Genomic DNA, 25,582 nt, shown 5'->3' on the forward strand with positions numbered 1-25,582 from the left:
AAAATGTTCAACTTTAGCAAGACATTCCACATCTTTACAGAATCTTCTAAGTGACGCTTTGCAAAGTCTTTATGGGTGAGTATATGCTTGTTTTTTTTAAGCCAGGGGTTCTTTGTTGCCACTCTTCCATAAATACCCTTTTTGTGCAAGGCCTTAGAGATTGTGGAGCCATGATTTTTATCTCCAGGTGCAGCTACCGACTTCTGCAGCTCACTCAGAGTGATTGTTAGAGTTACAGTAGCCTCTCTTACAAGTGCCATTCTTCTCCGGTGACTAAATTTAGAGGGGCAACTTGGTCTTGGTAGTGTGGCTGTAGTTTTGCGATGGACTGCCTGAACTCTGAGGTACATTCAGTGCCTTTGAGATGGTCTTGTATTCTTCCCCAAATTTTTGCTTCTCTATTATCATTTCTCTGACTTGTCTTGAATGCTCTTTTATATTCATTTTGGCTTGATCTGTTGAAAATCTACCACACTGTTGGACCGTACAGTGGGAATATTTATTCTTATGAATTGGTGGAAAATAGGTGATCAATTTTCTACGTCAGCAAATTGGGTGTGTTGGTAAGGTAATATACAGTATTGTACTTGGGGAAAGTTAGCATAGTAATTACAAAGGAGATGAATACTTTTTTAGCCTCACAGTTTAAAAAAAATGTTAGTAAATTGTTGACAGGTTTTGAAATTTTTCATTTGATTTGACATGATGCACAATATCTTGTTGATTAGCTGAAAATACCCTACTTCAGTATAACTTAAATTTAGAAAATGAGGCAATAAAATGTGAAAAATAGTCGTGGGGGCTGAATACTTTTTCAAGGCACTGTATACTATCTGGTTCTTGATTCTGCAACCCTGGGAGAAAGACTGAATGCATTTATTCTGCCTATCCCTTTGTGATTTTAAGATCATCCATCAGTCACCTAAGCATGAAGGAATAAAGTCCTAAACTATATATCTCTGTAACTTAGTCTCTTGAACCCTGTAACATCCTTGTATGATTTTTTTTCTGCACCCTTTCCAGTTTACTAACTTTTTCCTATAGTATTGTGTTGGTAGCAATTCGCGCATCAGTGTTAGAGCTTGGGGTGTTGGAGTTCAGAAATGTGTCACTGTGGTTCTCTTAACAGAGAGTGCCGAAGGTGGATGGTTAGACTCCCTCTTGTTGGAGCAGATCATTTTTTAAAATCATTTTTAAAATTTAAAAAAAAGCTAAATCTGCTGTGTTTTGGTAACGAATGGTCAGCAGTTAAACAGGTTGGAGAGCACCGGTGTATACCTATTGATGGTCAAAACTTTTTTAAAAAAAAAGTGAAGTTCGAAAGTAACAGAAGTTTGAAGGTATTGTAGATTTGGCAAAAGATAGCAATTTTGAGGTGAATGTTGATGGACTTGGTAATAAACATAAGTAGGTTGGTCACAGAGTATAAATCAATTTGGACTAGAGGAAATTGTAGGAGTGGGAAGAGATGAACAAAAAGAATTGTGTATAAATTGCATGTTGAATTGAAGTCAACATATGAGAGGCTAAATGGGGAGAACTTTTACTGCATATTGTAATTGACAGATCTGCAGATGACTCAGTGCATTTCTGTTAATTAGGTAGATTAGAAATTGATAACTGTTGTAGCACAGAAACAGAATAATCAGATTGTCCAAGGTGAGGGAATAAATTATCAGATAATCTATCAGTTTTGCTACTTGAGAATTATATGTTGGTATTGAGACTCTTGGAATTGTTTGATATGTGCCATGGAGGCAGATGGGCCTTGGTTTGAGATCCATCAGAAAGGCAGTACTTATAACTGTGCAATGCTGTCTTCATTAGTCTGCCAGCCTGAATTATGTATTGAATTGCACTCAACCTCAGAAACAAAACATTTCTGAAGAACCACATATGGCTTGAGATTATTGAGAGAAGTATTTATTGTATATCTAAGGCTGCATTGAGTTTTGAATGTAAGGGGAATTGAGGGATGAAACAGTTAAGTGGACAAGGCCAATGATTTGATCACTGATATATTCCAACCCTCTGTCTTGTGTTCTTAAAAGTCAACTCTGGAGGATGAGCAGTTTGCTTATGTGAGTAATGTTACCTAACCCAGTAGAATAGTGAATATGAAAATTGAAAAATCACAAATAAAGGCTTGGAAGGCAATAAATTACTGAAAAAATGGAGTAAGAGTGTGGTAAAGTGAGGAATAATTTTATATTATCGCATTCTGATTTCAAGGGTTTGTTGAGAGAATGTGCTGAAAAAACAGAGTTCTGTTCAGTCATTGATTCTGTATGATATCAAATGATGAGTATGATGAATTGGTTCTCATTAAGAAGTCTTTCAGTAAAGGCTTGTGTTTCAAAGTTATTGCTGGCACCTACAGTACTGTGCAGAAATTTTAGGCCCATATATATGTATCTATAGCTAGGATGCTTAAGACCTTTGCAAAGCACTTTGTTTGTCAATGTGGAGCGGTGAGCTAGTTTGTAAATCTGGCAGAAGCAAAGGATGTTGGGAATGGCAAGGGTGGCCTACCAAGGGAGGGGTATGGGACAGGTGGCAGAGAGAAGAGCCAGTGATGGGGTTGGAACGGGTGCAGACTCACCCAGCCTTGAGACAGCAGGCAAGGTAATTTGATTTCAATCAATTGGTTTATTGATCATTACAGAATGTCTCTCTGGTGCTTCCTGCTCCCTCCCCTCACCCTTCCCCTTTTCCCAACCTGGATTCCTGTCTCCCTACCCCCTTCCCAATCTCAGTCCACGATAGAGACTAGTGTCAGAATCAAATTTATCATCAATCACATCATGAAATTTGTTTTTTTCATGGAATACAGTACAATACTGTATATGGGGAAAAATATTTAGAAGCCCAGAATAACCAAGGTTTGTTAGGCTTTCCTGTTATAGAAAATTTACTTTCCCAGTTAAATGTCTCAATTAAAAATTACTATAAAAATTTTTGCTGACTAGAAAGGACAGAACACTCGTTTTTGTAAAGATAATCACTTGGATGTTTGTTGATTGCAGTTGTATATCACCATCACTGTTATGTACTGTGCTGTATGACATAGGCGATCATGGTCTATCTATGACCATGATTGTTCTTGGCAAATTTTTGTATGGAAGTGGTTTGCCATTGCCTTCCTCTGAGCAGTATCTTTACAAGATGGGTGACCCCAGTCATTATCAATACCCTTCAGAGGTTGTCTGCCTGCCATCGGTGGTTGCATAACCAGGACTTGTGATATCCACCAGCTGCTCATACGTCCATCTACCACCTGCTCCCATGGCTTTGTGTGACCCTGATTGGGGGGGGGGGGGTGGAGGAGGTGCTAAGCAGGTGCTACACCTTGCACAAGGGTGACTTTGGTATCTCCACCCCGCCACCTGCAGTTGTATAAATGAAGTTCACACTCTCCTCTCAATTATAAAGGATGGCATGTTATTTGTTCCATCCTGCTTATGATCGCCAACATTAACTGGCCATTTACAGTAAAACAACTAATCTGGTATTCAACTATTTTGAAATTCCAGTGGTTTGGCATCTGGCTCAGTGCTGCACTGGTTCCTCCAATCACCAGGATCCTGGTTCCTGCTGTTCTCTTTAATGCATCTGGGTGCCAATTCCCTCAAACACTCTTGTACACCCAGGAGCTTATTGCTGCCATTTCCTTGAAACTAAATGGATTTATGAGAAAGTTTTAGTTTTCTGCCTAACTACTTGTTAAAATAAAAAATAAATGTGAAGTTTATTGGAGATTTAAAGGAATTGTATCTAATAGTTCTGCAAATCTGGCACCTTCAAAGTTTCTGGATTATTGGAGCTTTATTGGCACAATTCTATTTTTCTACTCTTCCTTTGGGCCCATACCCACCATCAACACCTCACCCATCCCTTTATCTAACTATCTGTCTATTTACTTAGATACAGTGTGGAGTAGGCTCTTTAAGCCGCACTGCCCAGCAATTCCCCCAATTTAATTCTAGTCTAATTACAGGTCAATTCACGATGACCAATTAACTTACCATCTGGTATGTCTTTGGACTGTGGGAGGAAACCAGAGCACCCAGAGGAAACCTATGCCATCACGGGAAGAACGTACAAGCTCCTTACAGGCAGTGTTGGGAACTCAACCCAGGTCACCTGTACTGTAAAGCGTTGTGCTAACCACTATGCTACTGTGCCACCCTTAATTAGAAGTATATAGGTGGATAGATACCTTTGAGATTGATCTCAAAGGAAATTGCAGTGTCACAGTAGCATTACAAGTGCACAGATCTACAAATAGAAGAGAAGTAAGAAAGAATAAAAAATAAGTTATCTCTAACAGTCTAACAGGAGAGGCTATAGGTTGACTCATTATAGAGCCTAATGGCTGAGAATAAGATTGACCTCATATAGTGTTCTTTGGAGCAGTGCAGTTGTCTTAGTCATGAAAAGTGCTCCTCTGTGTAGCCAAGGTGGCGTGCAGAAGGTGTGAAACATTGTCTAGAATTGCCAGGATTTTCTGTAGGGTCCTTTGATTTACCACAGCCTCCAGTGTGTCCATTTGACTCCTGTAACAGAGCCAGACTTTCTAATCTATTTATTGAACTTGTTGGTGTCACCTGTGTTGATGCCTTCTGCATAGAAGATTGTACTGGTGGCAACGGACTGGTAGAACATGTGAAGGAGAGGGCTGCATACTCCAAAGGACCTCAGTCTCCTCTGGAAGTAGAAATGACTCTGGCCCATCTTGTGCACAGCCTCTTTGTTGGTGCTCCACTGAAGTCTGTCATCCAGGTCCTCACCACATTCATATCCTCGCCATCAATAGTAACAGGGAGTAGTGCAGGCTTAGCCTTCCTAAAGTCTATCACCATCTCCTTTGTCTTACTGATGTTGAGCTGCGAATGATTCAGCTTGCACCATTTGACAAAGTCCTCCACCAGGACCCTGTATTCATCCTCCAGTCCTTATATATTCAGTTCCTTGGGTGAATTTCCATTGAATCTGCTTCCATCAATTTAAAACAGTATTTTTACTGCAACAGCTAGAAGAAAATTGGAAAAAAAAACATCTGTTGCTGAATTGAAGTTGTCCATAAATCTGAGTCCTCTAGTCACTGGTCCTTTAGCCAATGGATGCATTTTCTATTTATTAGCACTATTTATGACTTCTTGTAAGTTTGAAGACCTTCATTCTATTATTTAGAACAACCATTAAAGTTTTTCTATTCTTCCAATATCACCAAAGATCTTCAACAATGGTAAAATTGTAGTAAGTATTTCCTATGGCTTCTAGAAGATACTGACATATTTTGTAAAGTGCAGTACCCAGAATTTGATACACAACTTTTGCAGAAGCCCATTCAGTATTTTGTAAAAGTTCAGTCTGACTTCTTCCTTTTAATACTCTGTACCTCTGCTTATGTATCCAAGGAAACAACTTTATTAATTAATTCTGCAACCTTTAAGGAAAAATCTTGTTACAAGGTAGTTTAAAACTGAACATTATTTGGAGGCACATACTGTGACAATTTCAAGAAAAAATGTAGGGAGCAACCTTCTTCAAAAGAGTGTACAAAGTACATATACTGTATGTAACCTTGAGAATCAGCTCCTTGTAGGCAGCCACAAAACAAAGAAGCCCATTAGAACCCATTAAAACAGACCGTCAAATACCCAACGTGCAGAAACCAAACAAGTAACATTCAGAATTGAAGTTCATGAAAGTGAGTCCACAGCCTTGTAGGCAGTCAGAGTTGATCTCGGAACCATTTAGTTGCAGGCCACAGCCTCATTCAGCGCAGGTGCATATAAACCTCGTGAGCAGCGAGCAGAAAACCTGCCCATTCCTCTCCTCTAGCCCCAACACCCTGACCTTTTCAATCTGGGCCGGTGGTTAAATCGGCCAAACAGCGGGTCATTCTTGCTCTTGGTCCTGGGCCCTGCTGCTTCGAAAAGCTCTTGGGCCTGGGTTCCACTGCCTCAATTTAGCAAGTTTCTGACCTTTTCAATCTGGCCTGGTGCATAAATCGGTCAGAAATTGGCTTGTTCCTTGCTCTCGGACCTAGGCCCTGCCACCTTGAATCTGCCTTGCTTCGGCTCTGCCAATTCGAATCAGCTTCAAGTCTGCTCTGGCAATGACTATACATTATCCCGTTGCCCGCTCCTGGGCCTGGGCTCCCCTGCCTGATTTGTCCCTAACACACCACACTGCAACCATCCTGCATCTTCGAGGCTTCAGTTCACACCATAAAAATGCCTGGTAGTACAGGGGATTCAAAAGCTCAACACTGACAGGGAAGTTACAGGCTATTGATTGCAGTGATTGTTACCAGAAAAAGTGTGATCAATAGAGTAGTTGGTAGTTTTGTTTGCTGCCAGGTAGTCATCACTGTTTCACCAGCACCATCTTAAACTGGAAGTAATTCCATTAATTGGGAGGGACTGTGGAACATCCTCTGTAAATTCAAATGCCCACCAAGAGTTGTCTTCATCTTCTTTTGCCTAGAGAGGCACGCAAGCTGAATACTAAACAAAGAGTCTAAAAAAAATCCTATCTCAGTGCAGACAAGTTTCAAACAAGGCTGTGTCATTGTCTTAATACCATACTCGCTGCAATTTTGAGGTGAGGTGCCACATTGTCGGAGTGGAACTGAACATCAGTAAAACTACGGTAAAATTCCAATAATTCACCACCTGGTTTTCCAGAATTTGGATTTTACTCCTATTTTATTTCCAAATGCAGTTTTACATGGTAGTACAATAAATTTTCCAGTGAATTTGATGAGTTTAAAGGGAGTAAGAATTACAGACCTCTAGCCCTGGTTGCAATATACTATAATGGGAATCTGCTCAACCTTAAGGGGAAATCTTGCCTGACAAATCTTTTGGAATTATTTGAGTAATTAACAAGCAGAACAGACAAAGAAGGGTCTGTGGATGATTTTTCTTACTGAGATTTTCAGAAGGTCTTTGACAAGGTACTGCCCATGGTATTACAGGAAATATACTAGCAAGGATGGAACATTGGCTGACTGACTGGAGGCAAAGAATGGGAATAAAGGGGGCCTTTTCTGGTTGGCAGCTGGTGACTAGTGTCCAACTGGGGTCGGTGATGGGACCGCTTCTTTTCATGTTATATGTCAGTGATTTGGATGATGGAGTTGATGGCTTTGTGGCCATGTTTATAGGTAATACAAAGGTAGATGGAAGGGCAGGTAGTGCTGAGGAAGCAGAAAGTCTGCAGAAGGACTTAGACAGTTTGGGAGAATGGACAAAGAAGTAGCAGATGGAATATAGTATAGGGTAGTGTATGATCATATACTTTGGTAGAAGGAATAAAAGTATAGACTATTTTCTAAATGGGGAGAAAATTCAGAAATCAGAGTTGAAAGGGTCCTGGGAGTCCTCATTGGAGGATTTTCTGAAGGTTCAGTTGAAGTTTGGGTCAGTGGTAAGGAAAATGCAATGTTAGCATTCATTTTGAGAGGTCTAGAATATAAAAGCAAAGATGTAGTGCTGATGCTTTATAAGGTATTGTTTGGACTAAAAGGGATCTTATTGAAACTTATCAAATATTGAAAGGCTGAGATGGAGTAGATGTGGAGAGGATGCTTCCAATAGTAGGGGAGTCTAGGACCAGAGGGCACAACCTCAGAATAGAGAGGTGTCCATTTAGAACCAAGGTGAGGAAGAATTTCTTTAGCCAGAGTGTCGTGAATCTTTGGAATCATTGTCACAGACAGCTTTGGAGACCGAGTCTCATGGTCTCTAGCAACTGCACCCAGAACAAAGATGATCTGATATTCCAGTTGAGCTACTATATACAAATAATGATGATGGGCAGAAGACAGGCTCCAAGACATTATCAACATCAACTGCTTCTACCCTTCATTCTCTGCTGTACCACACTGCATGCTGGCAGCAAAAGTTAACAACAATATCTTGTAAAATGTAGACCACTTCCAATATCTCAGGAGCCCGTTCTCTGTGAGAGTAAGCATTGATGAAATTCATCAGCACAGCCTTTGAGTTGAAGGGTATTTAGTGATCAAGACATGCAATGTGGCTCAATATCGTGGTGTACAAGGTAGCAATTGTTTCTGACTGTACATGCTTCTGAAACTTGCACCACCTGCAACATATGGAAAAACACCATCAATGCTTTCTCTCCAGAATCCTCTAATTTCACAAAAAATAAAAGAAAATAAACATCAGTTATCTCTCTCAGGCCAATATTCCCTTTATTATATTTACATGTGAAAAATGAAAATAATCTTTAAACATTTGACAGTTATGGTTGATTGTCTGAAATAGACATTAGCCAGCCTTCAATTTTCTAGTACCTAACCTTTGGCTATCAATAATAAATATCTCCACATTTTTTCTCTAATTTCCCTCAGTGTCCTAGGATACACTTGATAAATCTTCTATAGCAGGGGTTCCCAACCTTTTTTATGCCATGGATCCTTACTGTCTTACTATGTGTACACATAAAAAAGAACTTCAGTTCCCAGTGTGCAATGCAGATGGTTCACCTTGAACAGGAAGTGACATTGGTAAATGAAACAGGCAGAAGCCATGTGGAGCTAGAAGCCATGATTGTCGCCTGGTAATAAATCTGTTAATGTTTTAAGACCCATGCAAAGTTTGTCTTTGTTAACAAACAAACATAACATTGTGTCAGAAGCTGGCATGAGGTGTAAATTTGGAGCGTAAGTGAATACTGCGAGTGACTGAGAAAGAAATGCAAGGTTCCAATGGAGAGAAACTGCCAGCAAGAGAGTGCATTGTCTCGAAGTTCACCAAGAAATTGAGATAATAGAAGCATGAAAAATTCTGTTACGGATAACCTAAGTCCTCCCGCACCTATGCAGTTTACCGGCCATCTAGCTGATAATTGGAAACACTTCAAACAGTGATTCAGTATATATTAAGTGGCAAGTAGAGCGGAGGCATGGATGAAATATTGAAAGTGTCTATCTTTCTACACCAGTGGTCCCCAACCACTGGGCCACAAAGCATACGCTACCGGGCCGTGAGGAAACAATATGAGTCACCTTTCCTCATTCCCTCTCGCGCACTGTTGAACTTGAACATTGGGTTGCCAACTGTCCCGTATTTGCCGGGACATCCCGTATATTGGGCAAAATTGGTTTGTCCCATACGGGACTGCCCTTATCCTGTATTTCCCCTGCTAAGATAGAGCATTCCTATGAAACCTTTTGTGCTGAAATGGTGTGAAGCGAAGAAGCAATTACCATTAATTTATATGGGAAAAACTTTTGCGCGTTCCCAGACCCAAAAAATAACCTACCAAATCATACCAAATAACATATAAAACTGAAATACCACTAACATATAGTAAAAGCAGGAATGATATGATAAATGCACCACCTATATAAAGTAGAAATAATGTATGTACAGTATAGTCGGGAAAATGAAGGCAAAACAGATTGGAAAAAAAATCGGCACGTATGCGCATGTGCGCACAGGTGCCCGCGCAAGGCTTCATGGTCATGGTAGTCTTTTTGGGTAAAGTGTCCCGGGATTTGACTGCTACTTTTGTTCCTTATTTGGGAGTGAGAAAGTTGGCAACCCTAACTGTAAAAGACATGCTGAGGTGAGTTTAACTCTACTTGAACCCTCCCCCTGGTCGGCCGGTCCGCAAGAATATTATCAGTATTAATCAGTCCACGGTGCAAAAAAGGGTTGGGGACCTCTGTTCTACACGTAATTGGTGAAGATGCTTTAGATATCTACAACAGCTTTCAAATTGATGAGACAGTCCTTAAATTGGATATTGATGACAACATTCCAGGAGTATTTTGTCCCAAGTAAAAATGTCACGTTTGAGAGACACAAGTTCTTTTCCTGTGAACAGAAACAAGGTGTTAGTTTTGACCAATACTTAGCTGAGTTATACACACTGAATAAGTCCTGTGAGTTTAGAGATGTGAGAGACTCCCTAGTCAGAGACAAAATAGTTTGTGGAATCCCAGATTACATTCTCAGAGAAAGATCGCTCAGTGAAAAAGATTTAACACTAGAAAGATTTAACACTAGAGTTAATACTGTGAATATGTGTGGGACAGCAGAAGCCACATGAGCACACGCTAAAGGGCTGTGCAGGGCAAAAACAACGGTGTATGCTGTGAAAACAGAGGGTCAGAAGACAAGGTGTTTCACAAAGGAACCACAAACCAAAGAGAGAGGCTCAAACTGTAAATGCAGGAAATGTGGATGTAGGCACATGGAAAGTCCTGCAATCATTTCACAAAGTGGTGTAAAGCTGTAAAGAGAAAGGTGCAAACATTTGCTGAGGAAATCGAGGAAGTTTGTAGATTCTGTACAAACTGTAGGTGCTGGTTAAAAACAGTATGAATTGTTTCAGTGACTGAATGAGACAGTAATTCCATTCAAGCTTGATGCCGGAGCCCAGGTGACTCTGTTTATGGATGAATACAAGACTCTTAAAATAAAGAAAAAGATTTACCCAGTGAAGTTGAACGTGATTAACTATATGGGAGAGAATGTTCCAGTAAAAAGAGGCTGGATAGTGACCTTCAGGCACAAGGAGCAGCACCTAAAGCACAGCTACTGATCGTTGAAAAGTGAGTATAGCCACTATCAGGTCTGACTGTATGTGAAAAGCTCAACCTGGTGTAAAAGAGTTTTTGTAGTGGCTTCACAGATCAAAGATGACCACACTCAGTAAAGAATATGCAGATGTCTTTGAGGGTCTCAGATGCTTACTGGGTATAACTTGAGAAACTAACAGCAACAATGAAAGATCCAGAGAGGTTATGCAAAAGAAACAGAAGAACTCCACTTTCCATTGACATCCATACTAGCTCCACCAGCATGATAGTCAGAATGCCAGTGTTGAACAGAATGATCATGAAGATGTCGCCAGTCTTGCTTCCACATCATGCACCTTTGGTTCAAAATCTGCCTCTCATTGACTTCTAGTTGAAGACTGGAAATCAAAAATATCTCCACAATCTACTCTGAAGTTGAAGAGGAAAAATAAAAAGGAAGATGGTGAGACCACGCAGACCCAGAACAACTGCAACAGTTCAACACAAACCAACAGGAGGAGTTGCTATCTATGATAGGCAACTGGCAGAAGGAGCTCTGTGAATTGAGATAGAGTCAGTTGGAACGTGCACAGACTCACTGATCACATGAATGTAGTCCAAGTCTCCATTATGAGGCATGTGAAGCGAATTAAGGTCATACAGCAAGAACAAGAACAGAGATGAATAGGTAGGATCTTGGCAGAAGTATGTGAAAGCAATTAACACATAGATCAGAGTTATCAAAAGGACACTAGTATTAATGCAGGAAGTGAAAGCAAGACATCTGTTGAAACAAATAGCAGTCCAAAAGGGATTGTTAAACCACCACAGAGGTGGATTGAGAGTGCTTGAGTGAAAAAGGGTCTGTACAATATTTGCTCATTACAATTGAAATTAATGTAAATATCTTTGGCAAGCATTATTGTTTCTTGCAGGTTTATGAGAACATACTGTTGTGTTTGTTTTCTTCAAGGGAGGGAAGATATTATTGTGTGTGTACATAATAAAGAACTTCATTTTCCAGTGTGCAATGTGGACGGGTCATCTGGAACTGAAAGTGACATTAGTAAACGAGACAGACGCATGCTTTTGGCGGGCACAAGTATGGAGCTGGAATCCATGACTGTAGTATTCTGTAAATAAAATAAACCTAGTGTTTATTAAAGAACAAACATAACACTTAACTTTAACGGAGGGGTCTGTGGACCCCGGGTTGGGAATGCTTGCCCTGTAGTGAGCTCGGTAATGGATAGAGATTACTAAGTGACAGGAAGTATTTGAGGCATATTCTTAAAGTTACCTTTATAAAATGTAACATTCCTACTGATTCTTGGGAATTCCTGTCCCAAGAAAGTTCAAAATGGAGGAGGAACTTTCTGAATGGTGTTTGGGAAATTTGAATTCAGCATTGGTAGATCAGCACCAATCCCTTTGGCTACTGTTGGTCATGGACCTCTAGTCTGAAAAATAGCCCTCTGCCACAACTTTCTCTTACCCTGAAGCCAATTTTGTATCCAATTGGTTATCTCTCCCTGGATATCATTGATTTAATTTTCCGTGCTAGTCTACTAAGCAGTACGTTGTCAAAGGCCTTGCTAAAGTCCATGTAGATGATGTCTACCACACTTCTCTTGTCTTCAAAAAAAAAGCTCAACCAAATTTGTGGGACACTATTTTCCATGCACAAGGCCATGACTGTTCTTAATCAGTCCTGACCTTTCATAATACACATCAATGCTGCCTCTCAGAATCCTCTCCAATAACTTAACTACCATTGACATTAGGCTCACCTTGCCACCTTTCTGAAATAAGCATTTGCTGCCCTCCAGTCTTCCAGTATCTGGCCTTTCGCTATCGATAACAAATATCTTCATAGGTATCCTGCAATTTCTTCCCTAGTTTCTCTCTGTGTCCTAGGATACACTTGATCAGGTGTAGGGATCTAGCTTCATGCATTTTAAGACCTAAAGCAATGTGGACAGTCTTCAAGCCATCATTATTATTTTCCCTGAGTTCTCTAGCAGCTATGTCTAAATATAGAAAAGAAATACATGTTAAGGACCTCACCCATCTCCTGTGGCTCCACATGTACGGCCTTGCTAAGGGCCTCGGTTTTCTCACTAGTTACTCTTTTGTTCTTAATAGACCTGTAGAATCTCTTTGGTTTAGCTGCCAAAGCTATCTTGTGTCCCATTTCTGACTTCCTAACTTGCTCTTTAAATGTACTCTTATACCCCCCCCCCATACACCTGAAGTGACTCAGTTGATCCCAATTACCTACACCTGATGTATGCCCCTTTGTTCTTCACTTGAGCCTCAATATCACTTGTCATCCAGGGTTCTCTACACCTGCCAGTTTTCCTTTTACCTACAGGGACATGATGTCCCTGAGCTCTCGCTTTCTCACTTTTAAAAGTCCCACACTTGCCAAACATCTCTTTACCTGCAGATAGCTTCCTTCAATCAACTTTTTCAAGTTCTTGCCTAATTCTGTCTAAATTGGCTTTGCCCCATTGTGAGACTAACTTGTGATCAGTCCTATCCTTTTCCATATTTTTCTTTAATAGGTGATAGAATTAAGATTACTGGTCGCTAAAGTGCTGTCCACTTACATTTCCAGTCACTTGCTCTGCTCTCATTCTTAAAAAGTTGTTGTTTTGACCTTTCTCTAGTAAGGCAATCTACTATTAATTGAGAAACTTTTCCTGAATGCACGTAATAAATTCCTCACCAATCAAGTTTTTATTATGATGACATTCCCATTCAATGTTTGGAAATTAAAATCACCTATTATTATAGCCTTATTATTCTTGAAGCTATCTGCAGTCTCTCTACACATATGGTGCTTCCTGCTGATTATTGGCTGGCCTATAGTACAATCACATCAAAATAATCACTGCTTTTTATTTCTCAGTTCAAACCGGAGCCACACTGGACAAGGTACTGCTTGTCTTTCTAGGTACTGCTAATTTGTAATCCCTATGGGAGCATGACTTATTCCGTTGACACATTTCTTGGGACCTCGCCCTTCCACACTTCAGTATCCCCACAATTATTAACTTGCAAACAATGATAATGCGGTGTCTTGAAAAACTGACAGTTCTTTCCCTCCACAGATCTACTTGAACCTAGAGTTTCTCCAGTAGTTTGTATTTTGCTCCAGATAACCATATCTGCAAACCACCAAGATTACTTAGTCCTTCTTTTCAGTTTCTAAGAAACCAAAGTGTGCATTCATTTCCACGGTGTTGTTATACCCTTCTTGGAAAAATGTGTTCAAATATTAGCGTCAAGCAAATGACTATATGTGGACATCAAGTTTTGTACCAGAAATTTAAAAAGGCATTTGATAAAAATGCACTAGAGAGGGCTTTAATGAAATAAAATGTCATAACAGTATTTGCAGACAGGTCTGATATGTGTGTGGTCTGCTTGATGTGAAATTCCATGGGATTGGGAACTCCCAAGGAACTATTTGCTCAGAAGGTTGTGTGAGTAATTTTGAGTAGAGGAGGTAATTTGATCTAATTACATTTCAATAAGACAAAAGTATAGAACAAATCTGTAATAATATGTATGTATATGAATGAGGAAGTTTTTTGACATGGGAATCCCATTAAGATAATAGAAATTAATTTTGTGAAGTAGAACACTCTCCAGACTTTGCCGATCAATGTCAGCATCAAACACTCTTAGGTAATGTTTCATTCCCTACTTGCAGAAGTGCTGATTTGTTCTTTCTTTCCAATCCAGCTCTTAATCTTATACCGAGTCCAAAACTGTTCACATTTGGACAGCATGACTTTTCTTGCCATCGACATACAACTGCTGATATACTTTATTGCTTGAAAAAGAATATAAAGCAAAGGAAAAGGAATTTTTGTTTTCAGGGAACTGTATCTTTGGAGTTCTTTATGTTAAAGTGTTCAGGAGGACGAGTCATTGATTATATTTAAGATCACACTAGATAGATTTTTGGTCTCTAGGAGTTTCAAGCAAAGTGAGAGGCAGGCAGGAAAGGTGAGTTGAGGTGAAGATGTGATCAGTCGTGAACTTATAAATGTTGGAGCAGGGTTGATAGTGTTTGGCTTAAGCTCCTATTTCTTACAGTTTGAGAAGGAAGATTGCTTTTTCTTAACTGATAGTCATAAGCAAAGGAACACAGATACCTATTCAAAACATAGTGGAGGAATTTTTTTGTATTTTTGAGAACTTCAGTTGTATACATATACATTTATCACCATACACACTAATAACATTTTGAAAACTTTTTGCAGTTTTTGTAAAAGGCACCGGTCCACATCAAGTTCCAGTATTCCTTCTGTTCCTAATGAGCTGATGATGATGTCAGAACACATACTCCCTCGAGTTATTCTTCGTCTTGTGCAGCATTTACGGGATGGCTATAGTGAATCAGGTAGGGCTAATGTCTTATTATACATGAATTTCTGCTTTCTGCATTAGGATAAAAATAGAGCTTAAGTATTTACATGTTGTCAGCCCTCAAAATAGAAAAGTCACTTGATCTGCTACGAACGAATCCAGTATTAATGACCTAGTGTATAATACATCACTGTGCATGAAACACGCAACTTATAAATGTCTTAAACAATGAGGTGTCTATAATGTGGCATGTGCACAGGAGCCACCCAAGTGCAGTTTGACTCTTGATGCCTGAGATGTTGGTTAGCTTATCCTGACTGCAGACTTGAAAGATGTTATAGGTACAGAGGAGATGTCGGGGTAGATTTTTTACGCAGAGAGTGGTGAGTGCATGGAATGGGCTGCCGGCGGTGGTGGTGGAGGCGGAAACGATAGGGTCTTTTAAGAGACTCCTGGATGGCTACATGGAGCTCAGAAAAATAGAGGGCTATGGGTAAGCTTAGGTAGTTCTAAGGGAAGGGCATGTTTGGCACAGCTTTGTGGGCTGAAGGGCCTGTATTGTGCTGTAGGTTTTCTATGTCCTTCTCTTCCCTGAGGTAGCTGCAGCAGTTGTCCTTTTCTCAGAAGCATGCAGGATGCAATCATTGCTATCAAGGAGACTCTAGAGTTTTTTGTTATCATTGACACCTCTATCTTTGAATACCCTTTTCCTGGGAGGAGAAGATGGCGATGCGACGCAGCGCGTGCAGCCTCTCCGGTGAAATGATATCGTATTTGTTAAATAGGGTGCCGTGCACAATTCTGATTTGATGGAGACAGCCATGTGAAGCATCTGAAACTTCTGAAATGCCCGGTTCGCTGCCGCTGCTACCGTGCAATCGAGAATCTCCGGAGGGAAGGCCCCAAATCCTCGGCTTTGCCTGCTGCTGGCGGCCGGGTCTGGGGTCAAAGCGCTCGGCAGAGATGGTGCTCGGTGTCGGAGGGCTGGTCGGAGGCTCGGAGTTTTCAGATGACTCAGAGTCGGACTGTGGTCAGGCATGGCAGGGAGAGTTTTCTTCCTTCTTCCATCTGTGTGAGATGTGGGACTTTCGAGAGACTGAACTTTTTTTTTACCGTGCCCATGGCCTGTTCTTCATCAAGTTACAGTATTGCTTGCACTGTTGTAACTATATGTTATAATTATGTGGTTTTTGTCAGTTTTTCAGGCTTGGTCTGTCCTGTGTTTCTGTGATATCACACCGGAGGAATATTGTATCATTTCTTAATGCATGCATTACTAAATGACAATAAAAGAGGACTGCGTGTCCTCATAATCTAATCTAATCTCAGATAGCTAAATACATTGGAGGTAGCAGTGAATTTCATTACTACTGTTTCAGTATTACTCTAAAGGCAACAATAAAGATGTGAGAGGAATGTTTGGGGTTAATTTAGAGAACACATTGAAAGTGCATAGTGAGCAGGCAAAGTTTAATATTTAATGGAAATGTGTATAAATTTTAACAGATGCATACATTTTAAGACACTGTGACCTACAGATGAAATGATCGGCTAATGAGAAATAAAAAGTAGAGTTAAGTCAAAGAAAGAGACCCATAAAGATACCAGAAATAGCAGCAGGGTGAAGAATTGGGAGGCCTTTACAAGCTCAGCATAAGAGGACCAAGAAATGTATAAAGAAAGGTAAGATCGAATATGAGGGAAGATTGGTAAAATACATAATAATGAACTTTATATTTATTCAAATAGGAAATAAGTGGCAGGTGAGAATGTGGACTCACGTACAGAGATAGGAAAAATTATCATCGGGGAAAAAAGATATATTAAAGAATGAAGGGTCAAGAGAGAATAAGGAACTGAAGGAATTACCTTTTGATCAGAAAATAGGTGAACTTGAAACTGATAAATACTGATGACCTGATTGAAATTCTGTAGTTATGAAGCAGGTGGCTTTAGAGATGATGAGTGGTCTTGGTTGTTATCTTCCAATGCTCTAGAGATTTTGCAATTTTTTTGTGGAATAGAGGTTAGCAATGTTTATGGCAATGCCATTCTCTTTTATGTTCTACTGAATGAATCGATGCTTTGAAGCTCAGCCTATAAAGCGAGCTTGTATACCTGTCCTTTCCAGACTGACTGGGCAAGTTCACAAATAGGAAAGGGAGAGGCCCAGTGCAGGCAAATGGGACTAGCTCAGGAAGGGACCTTGGTTGGCATGGGCCAGTTGGGCCAAAGGACCTGCTTTCCTCCTGTATAACTAACTGTATAAGTAATTGATAGCTATCTTGGGTTTGAAGTAGAGGCAATGTAGTGGAGCAGTTACCTCTTCATCTTGTTACTTTGCTTCATTTCTTTAGGAACTACATTGGATGATATTTAATATTGCAGTGAGGAAAAAGTGAGAGAAATATGGAGATACTCCCCTGGCCCATCTTTGCACTGTGTTCGTGTCTGTGATGGGACCCATTGAATGTAATCACGGCTTACATGCCATCACGAAGCAGACATGTAATATAAACAAATTTCCGACGGTAGCCAAAATTGAGGATTCTCCCCACCCCTTTTAGATTGACCATATAAAAAGCTATTCAGCTATGGCAAGGTTTTGATTTGAAGTTGTGCTCTGTATTTTTCTTGGATTTATCACATGGTGGAGGTCATGCCTCTTGTACCATTCTAATTGATAGAATTCATGTTGTAGTTTGAGGAGATCTTTGGCCACTAAGAGGAAGCAGTTGAAGGGAAGTATTGCAATGTCTTGTGAAAAAAGCAAGAAATCTCTTCTATAATTACTCTTGTTCTCCTAACCTGGCGCATTTAATGATTAATTGCCAGTCATTAGAGTTCTCCACCGTGATCTTGAGTAGTTTACATACCGCCAAAGGCTGATGTCAAGCAAGCACTCGATGTATTGAGTGCTGTGATTAACATACAAGAAATGGTTTATCCTGATGCCTTTCACATTCTTGCTGAGGACTTCAATCAGGCTAGCTTGAAGAAATCTTTGCTCAACTACCAACAGCACATCACCTTCAGCGCCAGAGGACACAACACACTTGACCACTGCTGCATTATCATCAAGAATGCATACCATTCTATCCCTCAACCACATTTTGGGAAATCTGATCATCTGGCTGTCCTTTTCCTACCTGCATGTAGGCAGAGACGAAAGACCAATGCACCAGAGGTGAGGCCAACAAGGAGGTGGTCACGGGAGAAAGAGGAGTGGCTGTGGTTGGCTTCGAGTCAGTTTTCCAGATTCAAGGATGTATCAGAGGACCTGAACGAACCTGCAACGTTTGTCATGGACTTTTTAAAGACACTTGTGGGTGATCGTGTCCCCACAAAATCACTCAGTCTTCCTCAACCAAGACACTTGTGGGTGATCGTGTCCCTACAAAATCATTCAGTCTTCCTCAACCAGAAGCCCTGGATGAACCAAGTCCTTATCATCTGCTGAGGTCTAGATTGGTGGCGGTTATGACTGGTGATCCAGGAAAGTACAGGAAATCTAGGTATGACCTCTAGAAAGTAGTAGTTCCAGACCAAACTTGAATCACAGAAGGATGTTTCAATAGCTGTGGCAGGGTTTGACTGCCATCATCTTACAAAGCAAACCCAAGCAACATAAATGACAGTGAGGTTTTTGTGACTGACAGAACATGGAGGTATCTTCATAAACCCCCTGGCAGCCCCCGAAGACCCTGTGCTTTCAGCCTCTGTGAGAGCATTCTTCATGAAGGTGAATCCAAAAGAAAGCATCTGGCCCAGTTGGTGCACTGGCTGAATACTGAAGACCTGTGCAAATCAACAAGCTGGAGTATTTAAGGACATCTTTAACCTCTTGCAGTCTGAGGTACACACCTGCTTCAAGCAGGCATCAATCATACTGGTGCCCAAGCAGAATGAATGACTATTGTTCAGTAGCACTTAGATCTACTGTAATGTTGTGCTTTGAGAGTTTGGTCATGAAGCATATCAACTCCTGCCTGAGGAGTGATCTGGACCTCCTCCAATTTGCCTGCCATTATAACAGATCAACAGCACATGCCATTTCATTGGCTTGTCACTCAGCTCTGGAACATCTGGACAAATGAGGATATCAGGATGTTCTTCATTGACTACAGCTCAGCATTCAACACTGTTAGCCTCTTGAGGCTAACATGTAAGTGCAATCACAAAGAAGGCATAACAGCACCTCTACTTTCTGAGAGAATTTTATGCAGATTTGGCATGTCATCTAAAACTTTAACGAATTTTTATAGATGCACAATGGAGAGTTTCCTGACTGGTTGCAACACAACCTTGTATGGAAACACCAATGCCCAGGAATGGAAAAGTCTACAGAAAGTAGTGGACACAGCCCAGTCCATCACAGGCAGAGCCCGCCCCACCATTGAGCAGATTTACAAGGAGCGCTACCACAAGAAAGTAGCTTCCATCATCAAAGACCCCCACCATCCAGGCATGCACTCTTCTTGTTACTGCCATCAAACAGTAAGTATTGGGTCCCACACCACCAAGTTCAGGACCATCTATTACCCTTCAACCATCTGGCTCCTGAACTAGAGCAGGTAACTTCACTTACCTTAATTCAAAACTGATTCCACAATCTACAAACTCAGTTTCAATGAAACTACAACTCGTTCTCAGTATTTTTTTTTGTCCATTTTGTCTTCTTTTGCAGATTGGTTGTTTGTTAGCCTTTGTGTATGTATCGTTTTCATAAAGTCTATTGTATTTCTTTATTTTCCTGCAAATACCTAGAAGAAAATGAATCTCAAGGTAGTATATGGTGACACATGTACTTTGATAATAAATTTACTTCGACTTTGTGAGTTGGATTTGTTACATACCTCAAGGAGATCTTGTGACTTTCTTGTGAGAATGATGTAATGGTCTTTTGGAAGTCACTTGATGTAATTTTATGGCCGATGTGAGGTCACGTGATGACATGTTCACCACGGGTATAAAAGAGAAGACCTCAGGTGATGCAGTTAGTTTTTAGTTTTCTAGCTAGAACGTTCGTCATTGTCTCTGTTCCGTTGCGTATTTGCTTTATGATGCAGTTTCATTTTTAAAACGGAGTTTTACGTTCTGTTGCAAGGTACAATAGTGCTGGACTGGCAATTTTTGCTAGATTTGTTGATGTACCTTTTTTCAGTGGTATTGGAGAGTGAAGACTTTATCGAAGTACAGGATATGAAGGATTAAGGGAAGTTGGGAATGTTCGGCAGTTTAATACAGATCGACCTTATTGAGTATTCGTTGAAGAAGTAGCGACCTGCATCGAAGATAACTCCTGCTGAAAGAGCAAGGTAGTTCATGCAGGATTTGCTCTCTAGAAATTAAGGTCAGTTGTTTTAAACTGTTTTATTTCCTTACGCGTGAATCCTTTGGACAGAACCAGCGGGAAAGTCGCGTCTGTGAAGAAATCCTTCTCCAGAAAAGTCTCTCCCAAATGAATGTAAAAATCTGTTGGACTTTCGAATTCAGCATTTTAAGAACTGTATTTGACTTTACCGCTTTAAGAACTGTTTTCGCATTTATCGCTCTAAAAACCAGTGCCGAGTGATGATTTGTTGAGCGGCCGCATAGCGGTTAACTTCTGGTTAAGGTTTTCATTTGCTTTTTATTGTTTATCCGTGTTTAATAAATGTTTGGTTGTTTTTATATAACCTCGATTGATATTCATTGTTGCTGGTTACGTAACATATTTGTCTCTTGAAGATTGTTACAATTATTCCAAAGTTCCTGGTATATCCTCTTGTTCTGTGATGTAGTTGCTGGAGGATATAAATCTTTTATTTGAAGATCCTTTCAAACACATTTCTTGTACATTTTCATGGATATCATTTATTCTGGACAGCTTGTTGATGTTTCAGTTGACACATGGCCTTTTCATTTGAATAGTAACCAGTAAAAGTGGACCTTGTAGTGCTCTGTGGAATGGAGTGTAGGACATTTACACTAAGGAAAGAGCTCTGAGAGTTGTTTGAAGTGGTCTTTTCCATGGATGCTAACTGTCTCTCTATTCTTTATAATCTTTCCTTTGTATTAGATTCTTAGCAGTAAGGACCCCTGGTAATTTGGGCTGTAGATAACCTTGATAGTGTTAGTTGCTAGGTCCCTTGCACTCCTTCCATCCATCATTATTTGCTCAGTGTTTAGCTGGAACTTGGACTTCATGTACTTTGGATTTGTGGAGTTGCCAATTGAAGAATCTTCCGTGATCTGTTGTTAGGTTGACTGATGATTATTTAGTGATTAATCAGTTATTGCAAAGTGGAATTCGTTGTATTCTTCAAGGGAGAGCAGCTGGTAAGTTAAGTTTGCAGTTTTTTTCTTTTGTATATCTCAGCACGTGTAGGATAAAAGCTAACAGTGAAAGATTTTAGGTATGTTTTTTAAAAATGAAACTGCAAAGTAACAATGTTTAAAAGAAAAGTATATTGTAGTAATCTTCAGTTAATATTTTTTCTTGTAATTGGCAATTCCTTTATAAATAGTACAGACTAAAATCACATGGATTAATGTATTATGCTGAATTTATATTGAACTGGAGAGTTCTGAATTTGCTGGTCTCTTATATAATGCAACTGTCTTTTATGTCCATTGTCTGGGTACAGAAAAAGAAATAAGCTGGGTTTTCTAATTTCAAAATGTATCTGTGGGCAAGTCTGGCATAACCACTGATATTTTTTTTTAATTACTTGGTGTCTTGGGTGTTTTGTGCAATAGGAGAATAAAATCTTTAAAGATCACAAAAGGTAACAGTATCTCCAGTGACGTACTTCAGCAATTGCTTCAGCTTTGTAGAAATAATACTTCCAAAAGGCAAGTTGCTGATATGTGTTGCCTGGAAATTGAATGTGAATTCTTTGCAAACTGTTGCCTTTTCAAATAACAGTAATGTTTCCAGGAAAATGTTCTGCAAAAGCTGAATTTTTGATTTACTGTGAAGCTCCAAAAATCCTGTGTCCAATGGTCAAGCATCTGGTATTACTCCAGATTGTGAGCTTGGTGACAGTAGTGCAGGTATTATGTGTAGCTGGTGCTGGTGGTCTAAAGTGTGGTGGGGCTGGGACCGCTATACCTTATGTGTGGTTGGAGTTCAGACACCAGGGACACCATCAGCAACATGGGTAGGTCTGCATCCAGAGCTGGGGTCTTGAGAGTTTATCTATATTCCATTCCATTGTAGTGGTTGCGTTTCACACTATTACAGTTTTCTTTTCATGTTCTATTAGCATATCAACTACCTTGTTACATAGCTCAAAAAATTCTAGCACTGAAACATTTTTTGAGGGGGTGACGAAGGTGATTGAGGATAGGGCAGTGGATGTTGTCTACATGGACTTCATTAGGCTTTTAACACAATGCTTATGTTAGGCAGATTCAGAATATAAAGATCCTGGGATCCACAATAGTACATAGCAAGTCCTGAAGGTTGAGCATCTGGCAGTTCTCCATTACTCCAGACTATGAGCCTGGTGACAATAGCAGGTAGTATGTGTAGCTGGTGCTGGTGGTCCAAAGTGTGGCAGGGCTGAGACCGCTATATACCTTCTGTGTGACTGGAGTTCAGACTCCAGGAGTCAGCAATGTGGGTAGGTCTGCAGCCAGAGTTTGGGACTCAAGTGTTTATGTAGATTCCGTTCCTTTTAAACTCATTGGGTTGACTGGAAAATTTATTATACTATTGTGTAATGTGTGAAAATAAAAGAGATAAGGGTGTGTTTGGTATTAGTAAAGTCCATTAGTCTGGAATATCTGATACTTCAGCACTACTAAAGTCTCAAGGGTACTCTGGATATCAAAACTCTACTGCATTACCTTTGTGTTAACCTATTTGCACAGATTTGTAGGTCATATCACCTGCTATACCATGTTGTGGACATTAATTTGTTTTCAAAGTATTTTCTTTATTCCTCCTACTTTAGTTTCTGATTCAGCAACTGAGAGAGATCTCCAGAAAACACTCCAACAGATGGAACCTCTAATTTCTCTTTTAGAAGATCTGACAAAAATGGGAGGGGCGATGCGATCCATCCTGACAAGAGTTCTGGGTAATCACCAGATATACAAAGATATCAGCTCTGGTGACATTTGTAAGTCTGGTTTTTAAAATTGTTTTAAAATTATTAACATTTTAATTTACTGATAGATTTTTATAACTATTTGTATTTATAATTTTAAAATCTCAAAAGTGTATTGATATAGACTGTTGAAATTGTATTATGTCACTAATGAGCATGTCTTGTGCTAAAGTTGTTAGAAAGCTTTGAAGCATACAGTATGTAAATGACTTGTGGGGCTGTTCTGGCTATGCAGGGATTTGTATCAAATTATCTATTTGGAGTGAGCTTATTGATGGGTCCCATTAATTAAAGAAGAATGCTGATTGGCTGAGTTTTAGTCAAGTGATTCAGTTATTTTCAATAACTGAAAATATACTGTCATTTCAAAAGTAAAATCTAAGCCTTGGAAAAATTAAAGAATTTATTGAAAGTGGTCAAATAGAGGCCAGCCATATTCATACATACATTTCACACTATTGTAGTTTTTTCAGCTTCTATTACCATCTTATTTGCCTTACTACATAGCTCAAAAAAGTCTAGCTCCAAAAAGCTTTTAGAGATGGCGACGAAGGTGATTGAGATAAGGCAATGGATGTTGTTTACATAGACTTCATTAGGCCTTTGACAAGGTGCTCATCTTAGGCAGATGCAGAATGTAAAGATCCTGGGATCCATGGTGACTGCATAGTTTAGATTCAGAACTGCTTGCCCATAGACAGGAGAGGGTAGTGGTGGGAGAGTGCTATTCTGGCTGGAGGTCTGTGATAAGTGGTGTAGTGCAGGGATCAGTGCTGGGACCGCAATGATTCGAATAAAAATATAGGTGGGTGGATTAGTAAGTTTGAAGACAACACAAAGATTAGGGCAGTTGTGTATGGTGTAGAGAGTTATCAGACATTACAACTCAATATAGATCAGCTGTAGATAAGAGTGGAGAAATGGCAGGTAGAGTTAATCTGAGCAGATGTGAGGTGATGCAAATTGGGAGGCAAAATGAAAGAACAGGATCTTTAACAGTATTGATCTATAGAAGGATCTTGGGGTCCAACAGCTCTCTGAAAGTAGTCATGCAAGCCGATAGGATGGAAAAGAAAATGTATGGCATGCTTGCATTTTTTGGCCAGGGAGCTTAGTATAAGAGTAATGAAGTCATGTTGCAGTTATATATCACATTGGCTGGTTAGGTCTCACTTGGAAGTATTGTGTGTAATTTTGGTTGGTCTGATTTCTAAATGGACATTGAACCCATGAACTACCTCATTTTCATTATTTCTCTGTTTGCACTATTTTTAATTTAACTATTTAACTTACATTTACTTACTGTAATCGATTTACTTATTTTTTCTCCATATTATCATGTATTGCATTGTACTGCTGCCACTAAGTTTAGCAAATTTCATAACACATGCCGGTGATATTAAACCTGATTCTGAATCCTGATCATCATCATCATCAGGTGCCATGCTCAGATTTGGCTTTGACTGCCATGGCCCACACACTCCCATTTCCGGTCAAGTGGATCAATTCATTGGTATTCATTTCCAGTTTTCTGGCTGCTGTCTCCATCATCATTTGTCTTTACCTTCCTCTTGCTTTCTTCCCTTCAATCTTTCCCATAATTACCATGCATTCTAACTCCTCTTTCCTAATCACATGTCCAATGAAGTTAGATTATGAAGACATGTAGTCCCCTTTTATTGTCATTTAGTAATGTATGCATTAAGAAATGATACATTATTTCCTCCAGTGTGATATCACAAAACACAGGACAAACCAAGACTGAAAAAACTGACAAAACCACATAATTATACATATAGTTACAAACAGTGTAACAATACCATAACTTGATGAAGAAAGTCCATGAGCACAGTAAAGTTCAAAGTTTCTCAAATGTCCCACATCTCACACAGACGGGAGAAGGAAGAAAAACTCTCCCTGCCATGCTGACCACAATCCAACTCTGAGTCATCTGAAAACTTTGAGCTCTGATCAGCTCTCTGACACCAAGTACTGAGCGGCATCTCTGCCGAACGATTCGACCTCCTTCTCGGTCGCCAAAAGCAGGCAAGGCCAGGGATTTTGAGGCCTACTCTCCGAAAGATTCCCGACCACACAGTAATGACAGCAGCGGACGGGCGTTTCAGACATTTCTTCAGATGTTCCTCTGTGCTTTCACGTCCATTCTCCATCAAATCAGAATTGTCTACTGCCCCTATTTAACAGATACGACATCATTTTTCACCGGAGGGCTGTGCACAAACAGCGCGCTGCTATCTTCTCCTCCCGTCTAAAAGGCAAAATAATAACCACTCAGTCTAGATAGGATGCATCATTGATAAGGAAAGTGTACCTGAAGTTAACAGAAGTTCTAACCCCTTTTACCCCTCCCAAGAATCTGTTTTAAGTTCAGGAGCATCAGAGAAATACGAATATTATATCACATTTATAAAATATGAAGGGGATAAACCTTGTTAACTACAAAATCAGGCAGTTCATGTGGTGAGAAACTATGAATTATGAATTAATAAGACACAGGCACAGACTTGTTCAA

At 39.9% G+C, this 25,582-nt stretch overlaps 1 protein-coding gene across 3 annotated transcripts in view; it reads left to right on the forward strand.

Moving 5' to 3' along the window:
• Window positions 1-25,582, forward strand: part of ubr3 (ubiquitin protein ligase E3 component n-recognin 3) — a 224,485-nt gene that overhangs the window by 8,149 nt on the left and 190,754 nt on the right. For 2 of the 3 annotated variants that reach the window (XM_072261898.1, XM_072261897.1), the window contains exons 2-3: window positions 14,845-14,984; window positions 22,894-23,061. In XM_072261898.1, coding sequence (XP_072117999.1) covers window positions 14,845-14,984; window positions 22,894-23,061 — 308 coding nt within the window. The remainder of the gene's footprint in view (window positions 1-14,844; window positions 14,985-22,893; window positions 23,062-25,582) is intronic. The other variant, XM_072261899.1, reaches the window with a different exon arrangement.

Source organism: Mobula birostris, chromosome 6 (assembly GCF_030028105.1).
Source record: "Mobula birostris isolate sMobBir1 chromosome 6, sMobBir1.hap1, whole genome shotgun sequence".
Classification (NCBI taxonomy): domain Eukaryota; kingdom Metazoa; phylum Chordata; class Chondrichthyes; order Myliobatiformes; family Myliobatidae; genus Mobula; species Mobula birostris.